The following is a 20,019-nucleotide window of genomic DNA, read 5'->3' on the forward strand; positions in this document are numbered from 1 at the left end:
TCAGCCATTCTGGGGTGCAAAGCCATATAAGAAAATAGTCCCAGAGGAATTCTAATGCTCACCACCCCTTGACTTAGAACTAGTGATATTATAGACTTCAAATTATAAATAGAAAAAAGAAAAGACTTGGAGAATTAAAGAAATCGGCCCAAAGTCACCCAGTTAGTTATCTTAGGCTGTTAAACTACTTTATCTTTACCACCCACTTTTAAATGACTCTTATAAACATATAAATGACCAAATTATTGACCAAAAATTTTAAAAAGAAAGCGTATTATAAAAGTAAAAACAAATTTTTCACATTATGGCAAGAAATATAAAAACCTCAGTTTTCACAAATATAGTAGATAAAAGTACCTTGAAAAATATGGACTGCTCAGCTTCTAAAATTCATAGTTGAACTCTCAAGAATATATATCTCTAGTGTCCTAAAAATAAACAGGAATCTGGAAACCCATAATAAATTAGATCTAAAGCCACCATTTCTTAAGGTATTTACCAATCCCATGGACTGGAAGTTTTAAGTTCAAACAAAAGAGAAAGACTTGGGCCTGAAAAAAGGTTGGATTATATATAAATTATATAAAACAAAAGAGATAAGGGTTATTATGAACAAACCATATAAACAAAAATTAATGGAACTACAAGGGAAAGTAGACAAGGCTGCAATCATAGATTTTAACACTTCTCTCAGTAATTAGCAAATGAAATAGAGTAAAAGACAGATGATTAATAAAGTTGATCTAAGGCACATATGTAATCCTTCTCAAAACACACAAAACATTTAAAACAGACCATGTGCAAGACTATAAAGCAAATCAAGAAACTCTAAAAGCGTCTAGATCACATTCTCTAGAAAGTCAAAGATACCTTAAACCAAAAACCCCTGTGCATCAGAAAATATTAAACTCATTGCTCTGGAACTCATGACTCAGAATATATCATATGGAAATTTTTCAAAGAACTGTTCAAAATTAAAGCCACAACGTTAAAAAAAGATGTGGGATGAAGCTAAGGTTACTTTTAGATCTTCAAATGTTTCATAGAATATATGATATAATATGATATATTATTATTATGATATAATTATATATGATATATTATATCATATATAATATAAGACATGGTCTCATTTGGGTTGAAAATCAGGGAAGTTTTAATAGAAGAGGTAACAATTTGAGGGTCCTTGGAAGAGCGTGTGAGGGAACGGGAACAGAATGAACTTGAGACAGGAAAGCAAGAGGATATTCTGGGGAGAGTGTATGCATGAGTCAACTAAGGTTTTATCTGCTTGTGTTTGCAGAATCACTCTGCCTCTATGACCGAAGTTACCTGAAACGGCTGACGTGTCACAAGCTGTTTTTTTTTTTTTAAATCATCCTCCAATTCGATACTTCAAGGCACACAGTTACTTGATGTCAAACTGTGAAGACAAGTATTATGTTTATCTAGTTAGAGGCTAATGTTTTGTACATTTTTTGTATGAGGAAGTGATGTAGCTTGCCCTGATTTTTTTTTTTTTTTTTAGTCAGCTTTAATATATTTATGCCAGAATTTTAAACAAAATTTTCTTCTTCTTCAGGTGTGCATTGAAGAACCACATTTATTCACTGGTTGATGTTGTTTTGTGATATTTGTACACAAACCTTCTTTTCTCAGTTTTATAGACACTGAAATGAAATAATTCACTTTAATCTTTTATTATCACAGTTGCTGCCTCTTCCAGAATTTTTGAATTTAAAAATAAAAAACTTCTGAGTTGCAGGGAAGACAATGTTGGTTTATGGTAAATCACAAAATCAATTGTGTAGAAAGAAGTATTACTTTGAAAAAGAACTTTTTCTGATTTCTTAACATGTGATTGCGTTCTAAGTTAAAGTAACATATTAATAAAATCACCTAAGTTACATAAACAATAGCAGGAAATCCTGGATTTGAGGAATGTTGGGTATGATTCTTAGGTAATGGCCTCTCCTGGTTAAGAAATTCAAGATCTTTCTGCAATTACGTCTTTGGGCTGGCAGGTGACACTACAGCCTTCTTTCCCAAAAAACTGCCAGTACCAGCGTCCCCTGTCAACTCAGTTTTGTAGATCATATTGTATGGACTTTATATGAAAATGAATATTTTACAGTTTGCACAGTATTATTTTGCAGAAAGGGTATCAGAGCATCTACAACCTAGAGCCCCAGAGCAACAGCTTGACTTTGTGGCTTTTAATTGTTCTAGAATTTTAACTGCATCACATTTTTCTAGCATGGTAATAACTAATGTGTAACTTCCTTGAGAGCAGGAGCTCCCTTGTCTGTATCTATCAGAATGTTTTCTTGACACTTCCATGTTGGTTCTTCTTAGCTTTTTTTGTACATATTTTTTTTCTAAAGAAAAAAGTTATCACAAAATGTATCTTGGCTCGTGTCCTTTGTCTGAAGCTTCATCCACTGGGCAAAGGTATTTGGAGAGTCACAATGACGTGACTTCAATAAGTGTTATCCTCCTCAGTTCCATGCCTGTGGGATCAATCTTAATGAAGGAGTGTGTATTTAGACAAAAGAATTCTTGAAATTAAGACCCTTGGAGGCACATTCTGGATGCCTAGCAAGCTACCTGTGTCTTCAGCTTGCCCATAGATACTTCTAAGGTGTCAGTAAAAAAGTCAGAATCATTTTTAGGAAAAGTTACCTCTGCTAAAACTCATACCCCATCTCATTTTGGCCTAAACTTATTTGCACTTACATGTATATACACTCACACACATCTTTTGAGTGAAGTCTGACTAAAAGTTGGGGAAGTGGGCAAGAAAGGCAAGTGTTGAAAGCCCTACTCATCCCCGATGCTACGTCACAACCATAATCTGGTTGTTCAAAACCAGGAACCCAGAGAAGCTGTGATGACCGACCCCAAGGCGGTGCTATACACGTCAGCACTGATACTAGAATCCAGGTCTGCCCAACTCCAAATTCCATTCTTTCCACTACACCAAAATGTCTGTGAACCACGTCCACATCTTTTCAGAGGTTTTTCAATGTCATCTACCTACTTAGGTGGTACAGGGCTTGGTGTAGCTGACCAAAGCCCATCATGAGAAAGATGCATTCTCGTTATGAGAAGGAATAATCTGCAAGCTCTGAGGCTTCCAATTATAAAATATATTTTATAATTTTTTAATAACGGCAATGAGGGCTCAATTTCATTGTTCATAAGGCATTCTGAAAAATACTGGCAGACACTATTGATTTTACATTGCCCATTTCTTATCACAATGGGAGACCATCTAAATATCTGACTACCAGATATGGCATTTCCAAGAACATAAGTTGACCAAGTGAGGGTTACCCTTCTACTTTTTTCTCTGGTTTCGATCTGGAGGAACCAGTTAGAAGTGTTCTGAGATCTCTGGCCACAGACTCCAATTTCCTGGCCTTGGTATGTTATCGATGACTTCAGTGAGTGATGCTCCACAGGACACGACACTGGGGCACTTGGAACGAAGGACCATCTCTGGGCTCACATCCCTGGGATCACCGAGCCAGTCTGATTCCTCCCATTATGACAAGGCAACCTTAGTGTTACCCCTGATTTAGCCCCAAGTCATTTCACTGGCTTCACATTGATCTTGGAAGCCTGCCATTTGAGATTCATTTCTTAAGGCTAGAGACCCCCCCCCACGTGGGCCTTCTACCCAGGACAAAGTCTTCTGTGTAAGTGGGAGGAGTGGTCACTATCACCTCAGAATGAATTCTGCAATGAGCTTTTCTTCCTCTTTTTAAAGAAAGCCCAGAGGAGCCTGAGAAGTCTGACTCACTGTGAGAGGAAAGCAGGAAGAAACAAAAGAAAGGCTGATATAGTGTGTGGACATAAGCAACCTCATGAGACTATTAGCCCCTGAGGATATTTATGACATCTTTCAGTTCTTTGATTCTGCACCCAGAATAGGATCTAACAGAGCCAAGTTTGTCAAATAGACAGATTCCAGGGTTCCACTTAACTTGTCTGAAGGAGACTGTGACTCATTTGGAAATAAAGAGAATTTGCATGGGGCCTGAAGGTAAATGAAAGATAAGTATATTTAGATACAGAAATAAGGGTGAGGAAACTGCACTCAGCAGTTATGAAGATGTGGGTGCCTCTCTTGGTAAATTCTAGAGATCTCTCTAATTAGACTATAATAGACAGAAGGACTGTATGTAGCTCCAGTGAATCAGAATGCAAGCAGGCATAATCCCATATACAGGAGGAGGAGCAGACATGACTGGTATGATTTAAAGAGCAGAAGAGAGGGCTTCCCTGGTGGCGCAGTGGTTGAGAGTCCGCCTGCCGATGCAGGAGACACGGGTTCGTGGCCCGGTCCGGGAAGATCCCACATGCCGTGGAGCGGCTGGGCCCGTGAGCCATGGCCGCGGAGCCTGCGCTCCACAACGGAAGAGGCCACAACAGTGAGAGGCCCGTGTACAGAAAAAAAAAAAAATAAAAAAAAAAATAAAGAGCAGAAGAGAGGGCTTCCCTGGTGGCGCAGTGGTTGAGAGTCCACCTGCCGATGCAGGGGACGTGGGTTCGTGCCCCGGTCCGGGAGGATCCCACGTGCCGCGGAGCGGCTGGGCCCGTGAGCCATGGCCGCTGAGCCTGTGCGTTCGGAGCCTGTGCTCCGCAACAGGAGAGGCCACAACAGTGAGAGGCCCAAATACTACAAAAAAAAAAAAAAAAAAAAGAGCAGAAGAGACAGGAATAGCATTTTTGTTTCCAAAAACTTGCCTTGACTTCCCTATTATATGCAACTACCAGAACTTTGAGGGTGTTTAAGTGTCTTGGAGGCAGACACAAATACCAGATTGCCCTAGTTCATTTTCAGGAGGTTGCCTTAAGGCTGTTACACTATTCTTGCCCTGCTGAAGTCAAGATGTGTACTAGAACTTGTCTGTTATTTACTGTCATCCCTTCTACTATCATGGGAATTTTGGAATGAACATCAAATCTCTTGCTTGCATCCTAGTCCTTGGTCCAAATATCCCAGGATTGAGCGATACAATCATTTAACAGGTATTTAATGAGCATCTATTATGTGTCAAGAGTCATGCCAAGAACTGGGAATATGCAACAAAATTGACCTACTTCTCACCCTTATGGAATTTTGGGTCAAGTGGAAGAAAAGGAGGACCACAAAACATTTAGTGCTTTGAAGGGAGACCTGATTTAGATAGGGCAAGTGTTATGTCTTCTTTAAAGTGACATACACATTACAGTGAGTTGGAGATGAACAGACAGAAAGTAGCCAAGAGAACAGCATGTACAAAGGTCCTGGGGCAAAAACGAGTTTTACACAGGTGAAGAACTGAAAGAAAGCCAGAGTGACACCCACTATTGGGTTACCCGTTCCAGGGGAAGTTTAGGGCCTGGGGCCCCCTACCTTTGGCTGAGTCCTTTATGGGGTCCAGCTCTTCTCTGTGTTAAGGCAGTTGCCAGCAGAGTGGCCTGTTGTTTCATTCTCCATTGTGCCTTTTCCCTAAACATGGTCCCTGCCATTAAAAATTTTAAAGGCAATTTCAGCAAGCTAAGACATAGGCATTCCTAAAGCCCCTTCCTAAAGCCCCTTCCACCTTTTGCATTTTCCTTTGTGTATTAGAGGCCCTCTGACCAGTAAGTCAAATTAACCATCTTTAAATTCTCTGGGCCTCAGGGACTGTATCTGTATATGCCCATAGACTTTAAAGATCCTCTTTAGAAATTCTGAAGGCTCCTCATTCCGTTTCTGTAGTCCCTCCTGTGCTTCATTAAGGCTTCTTTGTTTCGGGCCCCCTCTTCACAATCCTGCAAGAATGCAGTCTCGATAATGTTCAAGTTTGGGCCTATCCCCAGCATCATATCCCAGTTAGGATGCACTGTTGGTTCAGCTGCGCTGGCAGCAGTCTATATCGGGCCGTCAGGGGTTTCTAAATGAAGCTCACCTGCCTCCTCCCCAGCTCTATCCAGCACCATCCCACATGCTTCTGAAATGAGGAGGGTGGTGAATAAATTTTGAACACCGGCCTAGGTCGGGTTGTGGGTTGCAAGAAATCGATGAAAGAAAGTTTTCCGTTCTCTTTGGGTCATCTCTATAAGTTGACATACTGTTTATTTTTTTTTTTTTTTTTTTTTTTTTTTTTTTTTGTGGTACGCGGGCCTCTCACTGTTGTGGCCTCTCCCATTGCGGGGCACAGGCTCCGGACGCACAGGCTCAGCGGCCATGGCTCACGGGCCCAGCCGCTCCGCGGCATGTGGGATCTTCCCGGACCGGGGCACGAACCCGTGTCCCCTGCATCGGCAGGCGGATTCTCAACCACTGCGCCACCAGGGAAGCCCCGACATACTGTTTAATTCCAATTAAATCTGAAGTTGAAAAAGGAAAATGGGCCCAGGTCAATCCCATTGGCTGCCGCATTTCAGTAATCACACCTCCAGTGGGGACTTGCCTTAAGGGATTTTGCCCCACCTGACAAGATCAAAAAACAAAATCCCAGGCCTTTAACCCAGGTAACTCAACGGCTATAACCTTTTTTTTTTTTTTTTTTTGCGGTACGCGGGCCTCTCACTGTTGTGGCCTCTCCCGTTGCGGAGCACAGGCTCCGGACGCGCAGGCTCAGCGGCCATGGCTCACGGGCCCAGCCGCTCCGCGGCATGTGGGATCCTCCCAGACCGGGGCACGAACCCGTGTCCCCTGCATCGGCAGGCGGACTCTCAACCACTGCGCCACCGGGGACGCCCCGGCTATAACCTTTTATATTGTCTGCCCACATCCCACCAGGTGGGTCTCCAACCCACACCAGGTCAGGATCGGAAAAACAACCTGGGCATAGGTGTGTTTCTTTAACGAGGTTACCCAAAAGGCATCTTCCAAACCCAAACACCCAAAACCATTTTTTCACTGCAGAAGGAAACTAAGTGCTGAAGGTTGGTGGCACCTTCCCAGAGAAATCCCAAGGACGGTCCCATTACAAATGGACAGGCAGCTGCTTGGATTCGTGCACAGGCTCTCAGCACCAGCGAGGGGCCGACAAACCAACAGGCAAAATTCCCATCTGGACTTACCTCCTGGTTGACCCACCAAACTTGTTACTGAGCCAGGTTCATTTTTCAGGAGGCACTGCAAGCCAGAACGCTGAGTCACCAAGGCTCGAAGCAGAAGTTTTACTCCCAAGGCAGCCAAGAGAAGAAACCGGAGAGCAAACCTCAAATCCTCCTCCCAGAAGGCCAGGGGCTGGGTTATTTATGGGATGACCAATAAAGAAGCAGGGAAGGCTGAGGCGTGGGGGGAGTGGGGAAAGGTGATTGGGAAAGGGTGCGATAATCGTGGTCCTGCACAGGTGTAGCTAAGCTACAGGCCTCTCCACGTTCAAAAGGTCACCCAGCGGACACTAGCACCTGCCCAGCTGGAGGGTCGATGGTGCTACCCTTAACTAGCTCAACTTGAACTATACACAGCTGAGATTCCAAGGTCCTGGAAAATAACTTAGGCAAACATCTTGTTTAGGCTAGGAGCTGCTTGGAGGACATGCAAGTGTTAAAACGACCTTGATTAATGAAGGCAAGTGAAATGGGTTTGACTAATCATTACGTAGAGTTTCATATAGAACCAGGGAAAAAATAAAAGCAAGGAAATGCGATGAGAAAAGCATGTAAATACATTTTCGAATATTATCTTTATCACACCACATATAAGCTCAAAAAACATTTATTAATTGATGGTGGAATCATCACTAATTTGTGTCCAGAATTTGACATCCCCTACCCATACCCCATCTTGTAATCTGGGTGTCTAGAAAACCATTTTATTAGTTAAACTGTTGCTTGGTTAGCATGAAAAAAAATTTTTTTAAGGTGAATAGTGTATACAGATCATTGAATAAGCCACGGGAAAAGCCTGCTGCACAGTCCTGGTCCCATGGCTAAGATAACTTTTCTATTGTTGACCCATCTATATTTCCTCTCTTGGTGGATTTTCTTCTCTGACCCAGTTTTTCTCATTCAGGCAATGATGGACATTCACTAAACCTTTCTCCCTGAGGCCAGAACACACCTCTGGTTGGTCTGAATTTTTCTTTCTGTATGTGTGGTATTATCAGTTAAAGTATTGTAAGGCCCTCTGTCTTTGAACTCGTCTGTCTTTTTTTATTTTTACTTTTGCCGTACGCTGGCCTCGGACGCGCAGGCTCAGCGCCATGGCTCACGGGCCCAGCCGCTCCGCGGCATGTGGGATCTTCCCGGACCGGGGCACGAACCCGTGTCCCCTGCATCGGCAGGCGGACTCTCAACCACTGCGCCACCAGGGAAGCCCTAGTCTGTCTTTTAATATTATGTGTTAAGCTAACCAAACTAAAAAATTATAGATACCACATCCAACCTCAATTATAGTGGAAGCCATAATATAACAGGCAAGAGAAGATTGGATTATTTCATCCCTAGCTGCTGCGACCTGGGTAGATAGATACTGCTGTCAGGCGAGTGAAATAATAGTTACATGAGTTTTGGAGGAAGACTATATAAACTCAATCCCTTGTAAAGTCATCTACACTTGTGTGGGCTTAGGTATGTTAAAACTCCTCAAGGCTTAGTTTACTCATCTGTAAAATGGAAATAATTTAGTGACTACCTATCCTGTGATGGTTAATTTTATGTATCAACTTGACTGAGCCATGGGGAGCCCAGTTATTTGGTCAAACGTTATTCTGCATATGTCTGTGAGGGTGTTTTTGGATGAGATTAACATTAAATTCAACAGACTGAGTAAAATAGATTGCCCTCCCTAATATGGGTGGCCCTCACCCAATCAATGGAAAGGTGAATAGAACAAAAAAGCTGCCCTTCCTTTAAAAAGAGGGAACTCCTCCTGCCTAACTGTTTGAGCTAAGACGTCTATCTTTTCCTGCCTTCAGTCTCATACTGAAACATCGGCTCTACTTGAATCTCGAGTCTGCCCGCTTTCGGACTGTAATTTATACTATTAACTTTTGTGGTTCTCAGGACTTCAGACCCAGACTACAATTACAGCTTCAGCTCTCCTGGGTCTCCAGATTGCAGGTTGCAGATCTGGAGACTTAGCCTCCATAACTGCCTGAGCCAATTCCTTAAAATAAATTTCTTTCTCTCTCTGTATATTTATCTTGTTGCTTCTATTTCTCCAGAGAAACCTGACTGAGATTTTGGTACTGAGAGTGTTTCTAAAGAAACAGAGTTTTTGTTTGTTTGTTTGGTTGGTTGGTTGGGTTTTTTTGCGGTACGTGGGCCTCTCACCGTTGTGGCCTCTCCCGTTGCGGAGCACAGGCTCTGGACGTGCAGGCTCAGTGGTCATGGCTCACCAGGGAAGCCCAGAAGCATAGTTTTAAGGATGAGTTTTCTGAATTGGTTCTGGTGTTTCTGGAACTGGCTCTTCAACCTGATTAGATTTAAAGTTGCTAATAACTCTATTTCAAGTAGTAAGGAGAATACCGGTAGTCTATAGCATGACCTGGAAATGAAGATATGAAAAATATCACCACTGGATAGTCCTCATCAACCTCTTATAAGAAGCAAAGGGGGACTTCCCTGGTGGCGCAGTGGTTAAAAATCCGCCTGCCAATGCAGAGGACATGGGTTCAAGTCCTGGTCCGGGAAGATCCCACACGCTGCAGAGCAACTAAGCCCATGTGCCTAGATCCTGTACTCTAGAGCCCATAAGCCACAACCACTGAGCCCGTGTGCCACAACTACTGAAGCCCACGCACCTAGAGCCTGTGTTCCGCAACAAGAGAAGCCACTGCAATGAGAAGCCAGTGCACTGAAACAAAGAGTACCCCCTGCTCGCCACAACCAGAGAAAGACCACACACAGCAACAAAGACCCAATGCAGCCAGAAATAAATAAATTAAATAAATTAAATAAGCAAAAAATAGAGCTACTATATGACCCAGCAATTCCACTCCTAGGTGTATATCTGGAGAAAACCATAATTCAAAAGGATGCATACACCCCGATGTTCATTGCAGCACTATTCACAATAGCCAGGACCTGAAAGCAACCTAAATGTCCATCAACAGAAGAATGGATAAAGAAGATGTGGTACATGTATACAATGGAATATTACTCAGCCATATAAATGAACGAAATAGTGCCATTTGCAGAGACATGGTTGGACCTAGAGATTGTCATACAGAGTGAAGCAAGTCAAAGAGAAAAACAAATGTATAGTATCACTTATATGTGGAATATAGAAAAATGGTACAGATGAACTTATTTGCAAAGCAGAAATAGAGTCACAGATGTAGAGAACAAACTATGGTTACCAGGGGCGGGATGAACTGGGAGATTGGGATTGACATTTATACACTACTATGTATAAAACAGATAACTAATGAGAACCAAATGTATAGCACCGGGAACTCTATTCAATGCTCTGTGGTGACCTAAATGGAAAGGAAATCTTAAAAAGAGTGGATATATGTATAAGTATGACTGATTCACTTTACTGCACAGCAGAAATTAACACAACATTGTAAAGCAACTATACTCCAATAAAAATTAATTTAAAAATAATAATTGTTGATTGCAAAAAAATTAATATGAAATTAATGGGGTTGTCATGGAGAAAAGATGTAATGCATGCTAAAGTTCTTGTCTGTTGGGGCAGAAAAGTAAATATACCGATTAGATCTCTTATTTTTTTATTATGAAAAATTTGCAAGCATACATAAAAGTAGAGAAAACAAACTTCCCTATACCAATCATCTAGATATAATAATTTTTCACATTTGCCATATTCCTGTAGTATTTTAAAACAATTCCCAGATACTGCAACGCTTCACCTCTAAATATGTCAGTATGCATCTCTACAAAGTTACTTTTTTACATAACCCCAATAGCATTTTGACCCCTAACAAGATAACAATTTCATAGTATCATTTAATATCCAGTCATATTCAGCTTTCTCTAATTATCCCCCAAATGTCTTTTTACAGTTACTTTCTTCAAACCAGGCCCACACATAGCATTTGGTTGATATGCCTCGTAAGTCCCTTTTAATTTTGAACAATCCGCCAGCTCACTCCAATGCAAAAAGGAAAGCAAAATCCCATAAAGTGAAAAATTCCAAATTTTTTCATGCAATTAACTTGTGAAAAGAGACAAGGTCAGGTGGTAATTAACTTGTGAAGAGACCAGGTCATAGAATGATGGACAATCTAAGTTGTCTCCTTGTAGTACCATTTAACTTGTTCACTAACTGCCACATTAGTAAGAAGTTTTATCTAAGGGCTTGATTAGCTTCAAGTTGAACAGTGTTGTTAGAAATAGTTCTAAGTAGTGCTGGGCACTCCACATTACATCTTGTCATGAAACACAACATGTCAAATTGACCATTTTTAGAGATGCTAAGTTTGATCAGTGGGTTCAGGTGCAGACAATCTGAGCCCTCCATTGCAAAGTGAGGTTCCTTATAACCAGCAAGTTATCTACAGGATGATACTTTGTACTTTGGTAAAATTCCTCTTGGGTTTGAGAGTGGGGGGAGGGAGGAAGTAAATCAGAAACTGTTTAGACATTAACAAAATGAGAACACTGCATACCAGAAAGCCAGGAAAACACGAATATGGCAGAAGGAATGAACTTATTTCAAAGAAGCATACACTGATGAATCAGGAAAAATTAGATTTGACCAATAAACAACCCAAAAGCTATTCTAAGAAAAGATTAATAAAATAGACAAATATTTAGCAAGTCAGACTGAAAGGAAAAGGAGAAGGCATGCAAATAAACAACAGGGGATATGTAAAAAATTATAAGAGAAAAATGTGTTCTAGAAAATAGGGGTGAAATTCTGAGAAAATATAAATGACTAGGTTGGCTTCAAAAGAAATTTTAAAGCCCAAACTAGTCAATACGAGAAACTGACCTAGTAGAATTAGATGAATAAGCAAAATTAGTCCATTAATGAATGCAGTTGACCACATTAATAGATTAAAGGAGAAAAGCATCATGAAAGTGATAATAGCTAACCCTGATATAGAAATTGCTATGTGCCCGGCTCTCTTCTGATCACTTTAAATATAGCTCAGTTAATTTCACTAAATGCTCCGAAGGCACTTGAGCATTTCGCCCCACTCCTGATTCAAATTATAAAAAAGAAATATATTTTAGGAATAAAAAGAAGCATCACTACTCTAAAAAAGAATTAACGTACCTACTGGAAATCTCTAGCCAGGATTACCCTTGATGGTGGCATCAGAACTTTTCATATCAAATGTCAAATGCAACTCACAATGGTTTAAACAGAAAATGATTTCACAAGTGACTTCAGAATTCCAGGACATTCATCCAGATTGGCAATACCTGGATGCAAGGTTTCCCTTACCGGGGTACAAAAGGTTATTCAATTTGCAAGGGTATCACAATTTTGAAATAGCAACGTACCCGGGTGCCTATAAACCAAGATTCAATTTACAGAAATTCAAAGCACGTACAATTTTGTTAGAAATGGTTCAGATGCACCTGATTCTTTGACTTTGTCCAATTTCCTTCCAGTTGATTCAAGAGGACTGTGAATCTAGAGAAAGCAGGAGTCCCCTCCCCCACCCACATCCCTGCCTTATCCAATTTTTTTGTCTCCCCTCCCCTATCATCACCCTTAGAGTGTGCTTCTGCTCTGAACAAGGTGCTGCCTGAAGAATTTCTGGATCTCTCCCCAGGCGTGCTCCTGGGCCGCCGCGTGGCCCACAGGTTCCCCCCCCCACAGCAGCGGGCAGAAGAGGCCGCGGCTCCAGGACGCATAGCACAGGGGCCAATAGGGCAGCTCTATGAGGTGGCCCGCCCCGCGGTAGAGCAGCATCCTTCCGTTGCTTCTGCCGTGCCTCCGCAGCTGGTCCAGGGCTTGCTCAGCGTACTGTCTGCTATTGATGCATTGGTCATCCTCCCCTATAATGAAGAGGATCGGACCCTGGGCCTTTTCAACAGGAAGCACACTGTGTTGATTCAGTGCATCTCGGGGGTTCCCCTTGTAGTGAAGGAGGCACAAAGCGCCCATGTTGTTGAACTCCATGCGCTCCGGAAACGAGGGGATGGGTGTTATAACCAGATCCCGGTACCTGAGTGGGAATTCAAAGATGGCATTGCACCCATTGATGCAGACAGTGGCTGCCACCTCCTTCAGGTAGCAGGCCATGGCCAGCCCGATCTCTGCCCCTTTGCTCACGGAGATCACTCCAATTCCTGGCTTTTGGATCTGAAGGAGAAAATAAAGGAAACCCATTACAGGACATTCTCTGAGAAGGAGCTGTCCTACAGGCCAGTAAGCTAGTATGATGGGAAGAGTCTGAAAATGTGGGGTGGGAATCCTGGCGCGAAGGTTTGCCAGCTTTGAGACTGAGAGAGAACACTACGTACTTACCCTCCCTAAGCCTTATTGTCTTATGGGGGTGATATTATTACCTGCCTTGTAGGACAGTTATGAAGATTAAGTGAAAAAATAGAAATTAAAACTCTTCACCCAAAGCAGAGCTCTATAAAGGCAAAAAGGGTCTAATACACCAGCAACATTAGACATCACAAGAGCAGAGGCAGGTAAGATTTCTGAAGAATCAAATTCTTCTCTCCAGCTAGTAAAAGAGGTGTCCTGGTTTCTTTCAAATATTAGGTATGTGTAATTCATATTTAAACAGCATTTTACGGCTACAAAGTATTTGCATATTCGTTAATCCAAAGGCTAATCCCGGAAGGATTGGGAGTGTAAAGATGAAAGACTTGGATTCTGTACAAAATTGAATGTCAGTTCCCAGTCCACTAGGAGAAGTAGGAGGTCACAGGAGGGCGTCCTTAACTTTGTGGTGGACTGAGGCAGCAGAGGGAAGGGAAGAAGTCTGAGGGGTGAATGAGGCAAGGAAGGGCATTCTGGACAAACAATAGCTAATACATAGTGACCCTGAGTGTTTACTTTGCTCACAGTTGTATCCCCAGCACCTCTCTATCATCAGAATCACCTGAAAAAAAAAAAAACTTAAAATTTGAGCTTTCTGAGATCCCGTTTTTTTGAGAGCTACTTCAGTAGGTCTGAGTGGGCCCAAGAATCTGATACTATAAAACATCCCCACGGAAATCCAGTGTGCATCCACCTCTGGGAACCATCCACATGAGGAGTGGATTGGGAAGTGAGGGAGGAGGGCTATAACTGGAGACGGGAAATTGATTAATGCACTATTGCAGCATCACAGTTGAGCAACGATGAGGAACTAAAACAGCGGCAGGGAGGGGGAAGAGGGTGTGGTATATTGAGAAAGAACCTAAAACACTTCGGGATGGGTTGAGTGTGTGGGGAAAGGAAGAGGGAAGAAACCAGATGGGCACAGGTGACAAGGTGGATTTATTGAGCATTTACTATATGCTCGGTCCTCCAACAAGAAAACGGGGATTCAGGAAGTGTAAGTCTCGCTCAAGCTTACGACAGTATCAAGGGGCAGAGGTGGGAATTGAACCTCTTCTGCAGAATCTAGCTACAAATTGAATTTTGGCAATTGCCCTTTCTCCTCATACAATGTCACAAATAGTTAACTTTGAAATGAAAAAAAAAAATTAACTTGAAAACATTTTACCTGGGATTTAATTCCTTCTAGGCAATCCTTTAAACAGAGCTAAATATGCTTAGGAAAATCACATGTATATTTGATTATGAGGACGATAACACTGAAAATGAGGATACTGGTGAGGCTCTAATAGGAAACATATCCTATCTCTTCTTGAGAAGAGTCAAGGCTCCAGGAGAGAAAGATGTAAGTTGGGGAGTCAGGAGGACTTAATGGTTTGGAGCAAAGACATTGCCCCAAGGGGTCTATCACTTACTGGCCGTGGAGTGTTGGCCTCTTACTTAGCTGAGATGGGTATGCCTTCTCATCTGAAAAATGAGGACCATGTCAAAAGTACTACCTGAACAAGGTGCTTCGCACCTTGTAATTATAAGCATTAAATGAGATAGTAATTATAAGCATTAAATGAGATAGTGCATATAAAGTATTTATATGCACGGTAATTATAAGCATTAAATGAGATAGTGCATATAAAGTATTTAGCATAGAGTCTAACAAATAGTCACTTAATATAAACATTTGGTGATATGATTGTTTTACCCTGTCAGGTTGAACTGTAAGAAATACCTGATATTTGAACATTTTTGAACTAGCAAATGAAGAGAATCATAATATACCCACCATTTATTGTCTTCTTTGTGCCAGTAAGCACTAAGCTGATCCTAATCAACCCAACAATCCTACAAGGTATGTATTATCATCCTCATTTTAACTCAACTGCGCTGTGCCCAAGTCTAAACAGACCGGTAATGTAGGCAGAATGGACATTTGTGATTTTTTTTTGACTATAATGTTGCCAGGTTAAATGAAAAGTGTTTTAAATACCTTGGGATGAGCTAGTAGCAAGTTGGCAGCTTCCTCAAAATATTCCAGGTCCACCTCCTGCAACTTCTTGGGCAGGTCTGCGTAGGCAAAATATGCTAAAGCCAGCACTGCAAAGCCACGGGCAGCCAGAAGACTGGCCCGATGTTCAACTAGACCCCCGATGCCCCCAAACAAATCAATGAGTCCTGGGAAAGGGCCTTCCCCTAAGAGCAAGAAAAAAAAGAAGAGAATGAGATCAGAAAGAGTAACAAGAGGCTCAAGTAGGTAGCAGCAAAAGTACAGGCTAAGGAGAATGAATTCCATCTTCACACACACAACGAAAAGGCTTATTACTTTTAAAATATTGTGGGAAATACTAGTTCTCCAACAGTTTGATGCCCTTTGTTTTTGTTTTTATTGCCATGAACCATGTCTTCTAGATCATGAAAGATTAGTCTCACCTGGAGGGAGGAAAAGGGCTCCTCGCACACGACCTTCTTGGACTTGCACCCGTCGCACCTCAGGGCTGGAGAACCAACGCTGCACCACCTGGCTGGCCTTGGGCTGAACCTCCCCTGACTTTTGTAAATAAACGGAGTCATATAGATCCAGAGTGATCCAAAAGGGGCTGTTCATCACATCTTTCTTAATCAGCCTCTGAAAAGCCTTCTCAGGCTTCAGAGACCAGAAGAGGCCCATCGGGTGGACCCCCACGTAGTTGCCCCCCAAGGCAGGAGCCTGCTTCAGGTCCAGCTCACCATCCTTGCTGGCCCTGTAGAAGGCTCTGGACTGGTACAGATTTCCCTTCTCATCCTTCACAGATGCCATGAGGGTCACCGTCTGCAGTGGGGGCAGGCCTGTCGCTCGGATGTGCACAGGCTCATCCGCGAGGGCACTTGCTGGGGTGGCTGTCAGCTGGAACATTGGCAACCGGCAAAGGGACAAGTGGTATTTCCTACCCTGCAGTGGGAGAGAAAGCTCTGAGTTGGAGACTTCAGTTCCAAGCAAGAGGCCCAGACAAGGCTTATATTAGGTCTGGCCAAGGCAGATTTCTGGATACTAGTGCAAAATACACAGAACATTTGGAGGAGAGAAAATAGAGTGTGTTGACAGTACTCATTATTCTCATTTTACATATGAGGAAACAGGTTAAGTGACATGCTCAAAGTCTTGTAAATAATTAATAGTAGAACCTGAAATTTAAGCTAGGTCTGGCACTACAGCCTCCTGTCTTATCCATTACAACACTGTAGGAAATCTTAGTTTTGTGGTTTTGAGTAAGTTGAGCTTCATATCTTCAGTTGAGATCATTCCCAGGTGACCTATTTCACTGGTGTTTGTTAGGATCCGAGGGGGTAATGCATGATTAAGGGTTTATTGGAAGGATCAGTGCTGCTTTTCAACTCCCATACCTACATAAACAAGAAACATGTTATACTGTTGTTTATTTCTTTCTTTTCTCTTTTTTTAGTTTCCAATCCCTCCCTGCCATTGTAAGACAGACTGCCAGCTCTTTTCAGAGTTCCCATTATTTATTCTTTTTAAGGGAAAATAAAACTTCATGATCTGCTTTTGTGGCTTTCCAACGGAGTGATAAATATAAAATATTGTTTGTAGCAAAGAGAATGAAATATACATTTGATCAGCTATTTCATACTCTCCTCCCTTTATGAGCAAAATTTGGGGTACTCTCTCCCTCCTTCCTCCCTCTGTACATTCCTTCTTTCTTTACTTTCCCTCCTTTCTTCTATACCTCATTCCACAAAGGATTTGAACCTGTTTATAGATAAAGGCGGCATAAACAAATAAAAATAAAATAGGATCTTGGAAAATACGAACTAGCATCAGAGACACTGAATGAGTGACAACCAAAGGAAAACAGGCAATCTCTCAGTTGTGTTGTTCTGATTATTCTCATAGAAAGGGTTACCAGTTTCTCAAGGGAAAGGAAAATGTGAGCCCTTTCCAATATTTTCCTAAAAGAAATTTCTCATATGAAACTTTGACATAGGTATGCATCATTTTTCCAACAATATCTTCACACAGATGGTAGTAATAGGTGTCCTCTCAGAAAGCTTGCTCCTCCAAGGGATCCTTGATTTTATTTTACAGAGGAATGCAAAGTGAAGGCTTTGGGGTTTAGATTTGTGAGCAGAAAAGATTCTGGAGAAAATAAACAGGCTCTGGCAGTGCAGGGGCAGAAGAGGGGTTTTAATGCCCAGTTCTTCACTGTTGGAAGGGGGTCTTTGGAGGAAAGAGAGGGTCAAGGAAAAATGCATTTTGTGCTTCTTTTAAGAAAGTGATTTTCTGCAAAGGACACACTCCCTCCTACCTGACCCCCATCAACAACCAGCATTACTGACCATTTCAAAACTCATGGTCAATAGAATAATTTGGAATAAATAGAATAGAGAAAAGAGAGATAGAAGAAAATAGGTTTCAGAAGACTACAGTCTTTGAAAGGAATCTATCTTAGAGCTAGAATTTTATTTTGGGGTCTCAGCACTTAGCTGACTATGCTTACTGTTTTGTCTCCTAATTTTTCTGGAGCTCCTGTGAAATGTGTTAAGTTATTGATTCTGACTTCTCAGAAATTCCCCATAATGGTCATTAGTATTCTATGTCTAGATTTTTGCCATTTGCACTAAGGTATATGCAAGGGGTTAGATTATAATTAAACTTCCTATAAGAAGCAGGCATTCTCCCAAGAGCATGTGAAACAATGAGAGAGAGAGTTCACTTGATGAGTCAACAGTGTGTGCTTGTGAATGGTGTCTCAGGTTTCCTCACCAAAGACTAGGAAGCACCACATGATCAGCAATCCCACAGTCATTGCCTTTGGAACATGGGCTAAACAAGGTCACTTTTCACAGGCTGATAAGATCGGGTGTGCCCTCATGAAGATTTGGTAGGGATCCAAGACAAAGTTTGACAGATTACCTCTTCAGAAATTGGTTGTAAGTCTATCAGACCTCAGACTTATTCTTGTGCCATCTGTTCTTTATATAACACCCCCTTATATATTCAAGAAACAAGAAACATCCAGGATTTAAATACATACACACGGGGACTTCCCTGATGGTCCAGTGGTAAAGAATCTGCCTTCCAATGCAGGGGACACAGGTTCAATCCCTGGTTGGGGAACTAAGATCCCACATGCCATGGGGTAAGTAAGCCCGCATGCTACAACTTCTGAGCCTGGGAGCCTCAACTAGAGAGCCCACGTGCTGCAAACTACAGAGCCTATGCGCCACAGCTAGAGAAGAGAAAAACCCACATACCACAACTAGAGAGAAGCCTGAGCACCGCAACAAAATATCCCACCTGCTGCAACTAAGACCCAACGCAGCCAAAAATAAATAAATAAATAATACATACACACACGTACACACACACACACACACACACACACACACACGAAAGAAGATTTGATACCTATACACCAGGGATTCTCAACTGGGGTTCTGAGGAACTCTGAGGCTCTGCAAAATGTCCCTAGGGTTTCCACAAGAGCTCTTAATTGGAAAAAAGAGAACAGTTTTTGAACTTCAAGTGTGATGTGTTGCTAGTGCATGCAATGATGGAGGGAGACAGTGACTGAGCTGTTCCTTTACATGTTGTTCAGCTCCGCAGGGTGGTGTGTGAAAGGACCATGTACAATTGGCTGAGGCCATTCTCAGTTTGGGATGCAAGATTAGGGGAGGCTGTTGATGGCTAGTGGCAACCTCGATGTGGAGAAGAGCATGGTGGGCTGATGTGTGCCTCTCCTTCCTGAATTACCTCCTCCAAACTCCCCTTATGCTCTGTGGACTGAGTTAAAGGAGTGAACAAATTCTGTTGGTGTAATATGGAAGGAAAGTTGCATTCCGAAAAATGAATTTTTACACGGTGTAGTCAGCTGCAGCCTGACACTTCGTTATTATTTGTAAACATTGTGAAGTGTGGACAGTGTAAGAAGAGAATTTTCATATGGAATTTTTTTTAGGGAATTTTTCTCATTTTGTTACTTACTATGAACCTCTTTTATATTTCAGTAAGCATTACAAATATGTCTGATGGTCCAATGGAGTGATAAATTTGAAGGTAAATTTAAAATTGGAAGAAGGGAATTGAAGGACTAGGGACAAGACTCAGAAGATTAGTGACGGAGAACTGCCATTTTCTGAGTCATTTGACAAGAGGCCACACACTGAAAAAGTCTGTCTTTACAGTGAAGCTGCTTATCAGTGGAATTTACATCAGCTGGTAATACAAGTTGTCCTGTTGCATTGGGCATGGTCTTTAACAAACAACTAAAACATGCAGCAATGGCTCCAGGAAAATGGAAAAGACAAATAAAATATCACGATTATTTGACAAGTAAAGGGGCTGGTAATTTTAAGTGGCCTTTGGAATTCAGCTCTCCCCTCATTTCCCTTTTTTCTGTAACAGCAAACAACTATTGAGCACTTACTAACGGCTAGTCACCGGGTAATATGAATCCACATAGTAAAGCCTTTTCACTTTTCAGGACCCTTTTATGACCATTATTTCCCTTGACCCTTGCAAAAAACCTGTGGGAATAAACAATTATTATTATCCTTATATTGTAAATTAGGAAATTGAGGTCAGCTAGTTAAATGACTTACCCAAGCTTGCC

At 41.8% G+C, this 20,019-nt stretch overlaps 2 protein-coding genes across 6 annotated transcripts in view; one reads left to right on the forward strand and one right to left on the reverse strand.

The window, feature by feature from the left end:
* PLPPR1 (phospholipid phosphatase related 1) overlaps nt 1-2,405 on the forward strand; it is a 262,742-nt gene extending 260,337 nt beyond the window's left edge. For all 3 annotated transcript variants that reach the window (XM_067040120.1, XM_059072865.2, XM_067040121.1), the window contains one exon: nt 1,304-2,405. In XM_067040120.1, the coding sequence (XP_066896221.1) occupies nt 1,304-1,336 (33 nt within the window). In that variant the 3' untranslated portion in view covers nt 1,337-2,405. The remainder of the gene's footprint in view (nt 1-1,303) is intronic.
* Nucleotides 2,406-10,655: 8,250 nt separating this feature from the next.
* BAAT (bile acid-CoA:amino acid N-acyltransferase) overlaps nt 10,656-20,019 on the reverse strand; it is a 44,954-nt gene continuing 35,590 nt past the window's right edge. For 2 of the 3 annotated variants that reach the window (XM_067041082.1, XM_067041084.1), the window contains 3 exons: nt 15,842-16,340; nt 15,402-15,604; nt 10,657-13,222 (listed from right to left, as the gene is read on the reverse strand). In XM_067041082.1, the coding sequence (XP_066897183.1) occupies nt 12,629-13,222; nt 15,402-15,604; nt 15,842-16,340 (1,296 nt within the window). In that variant the 3' untranslated portion in view covers nt 10,657-12,628. Of the gene's footprint in view, nt 13,223-15,401; nt 15,605-15,841; nt 16,341-20,019 lie in introns of all 3 variants that reach the window. The other variant, XM_059072844.2, reaches the window with a different exon arrangement.

Source organism: Kogia breviceps, chromosome 8 (genome assembly GCF_026419965.1).
Source record: "Kogia breviceps isolate mKogBre1 chromosome 8, mKogBre1 haplotype 1, whole genome shotgun sequence".
Classification (NCBI taxonomy): Eukaryota; Metazoa; Chordata; class Mammalia; order Artiodactyla; family Physeteridae; genus Kogia; species Kogia breviceps.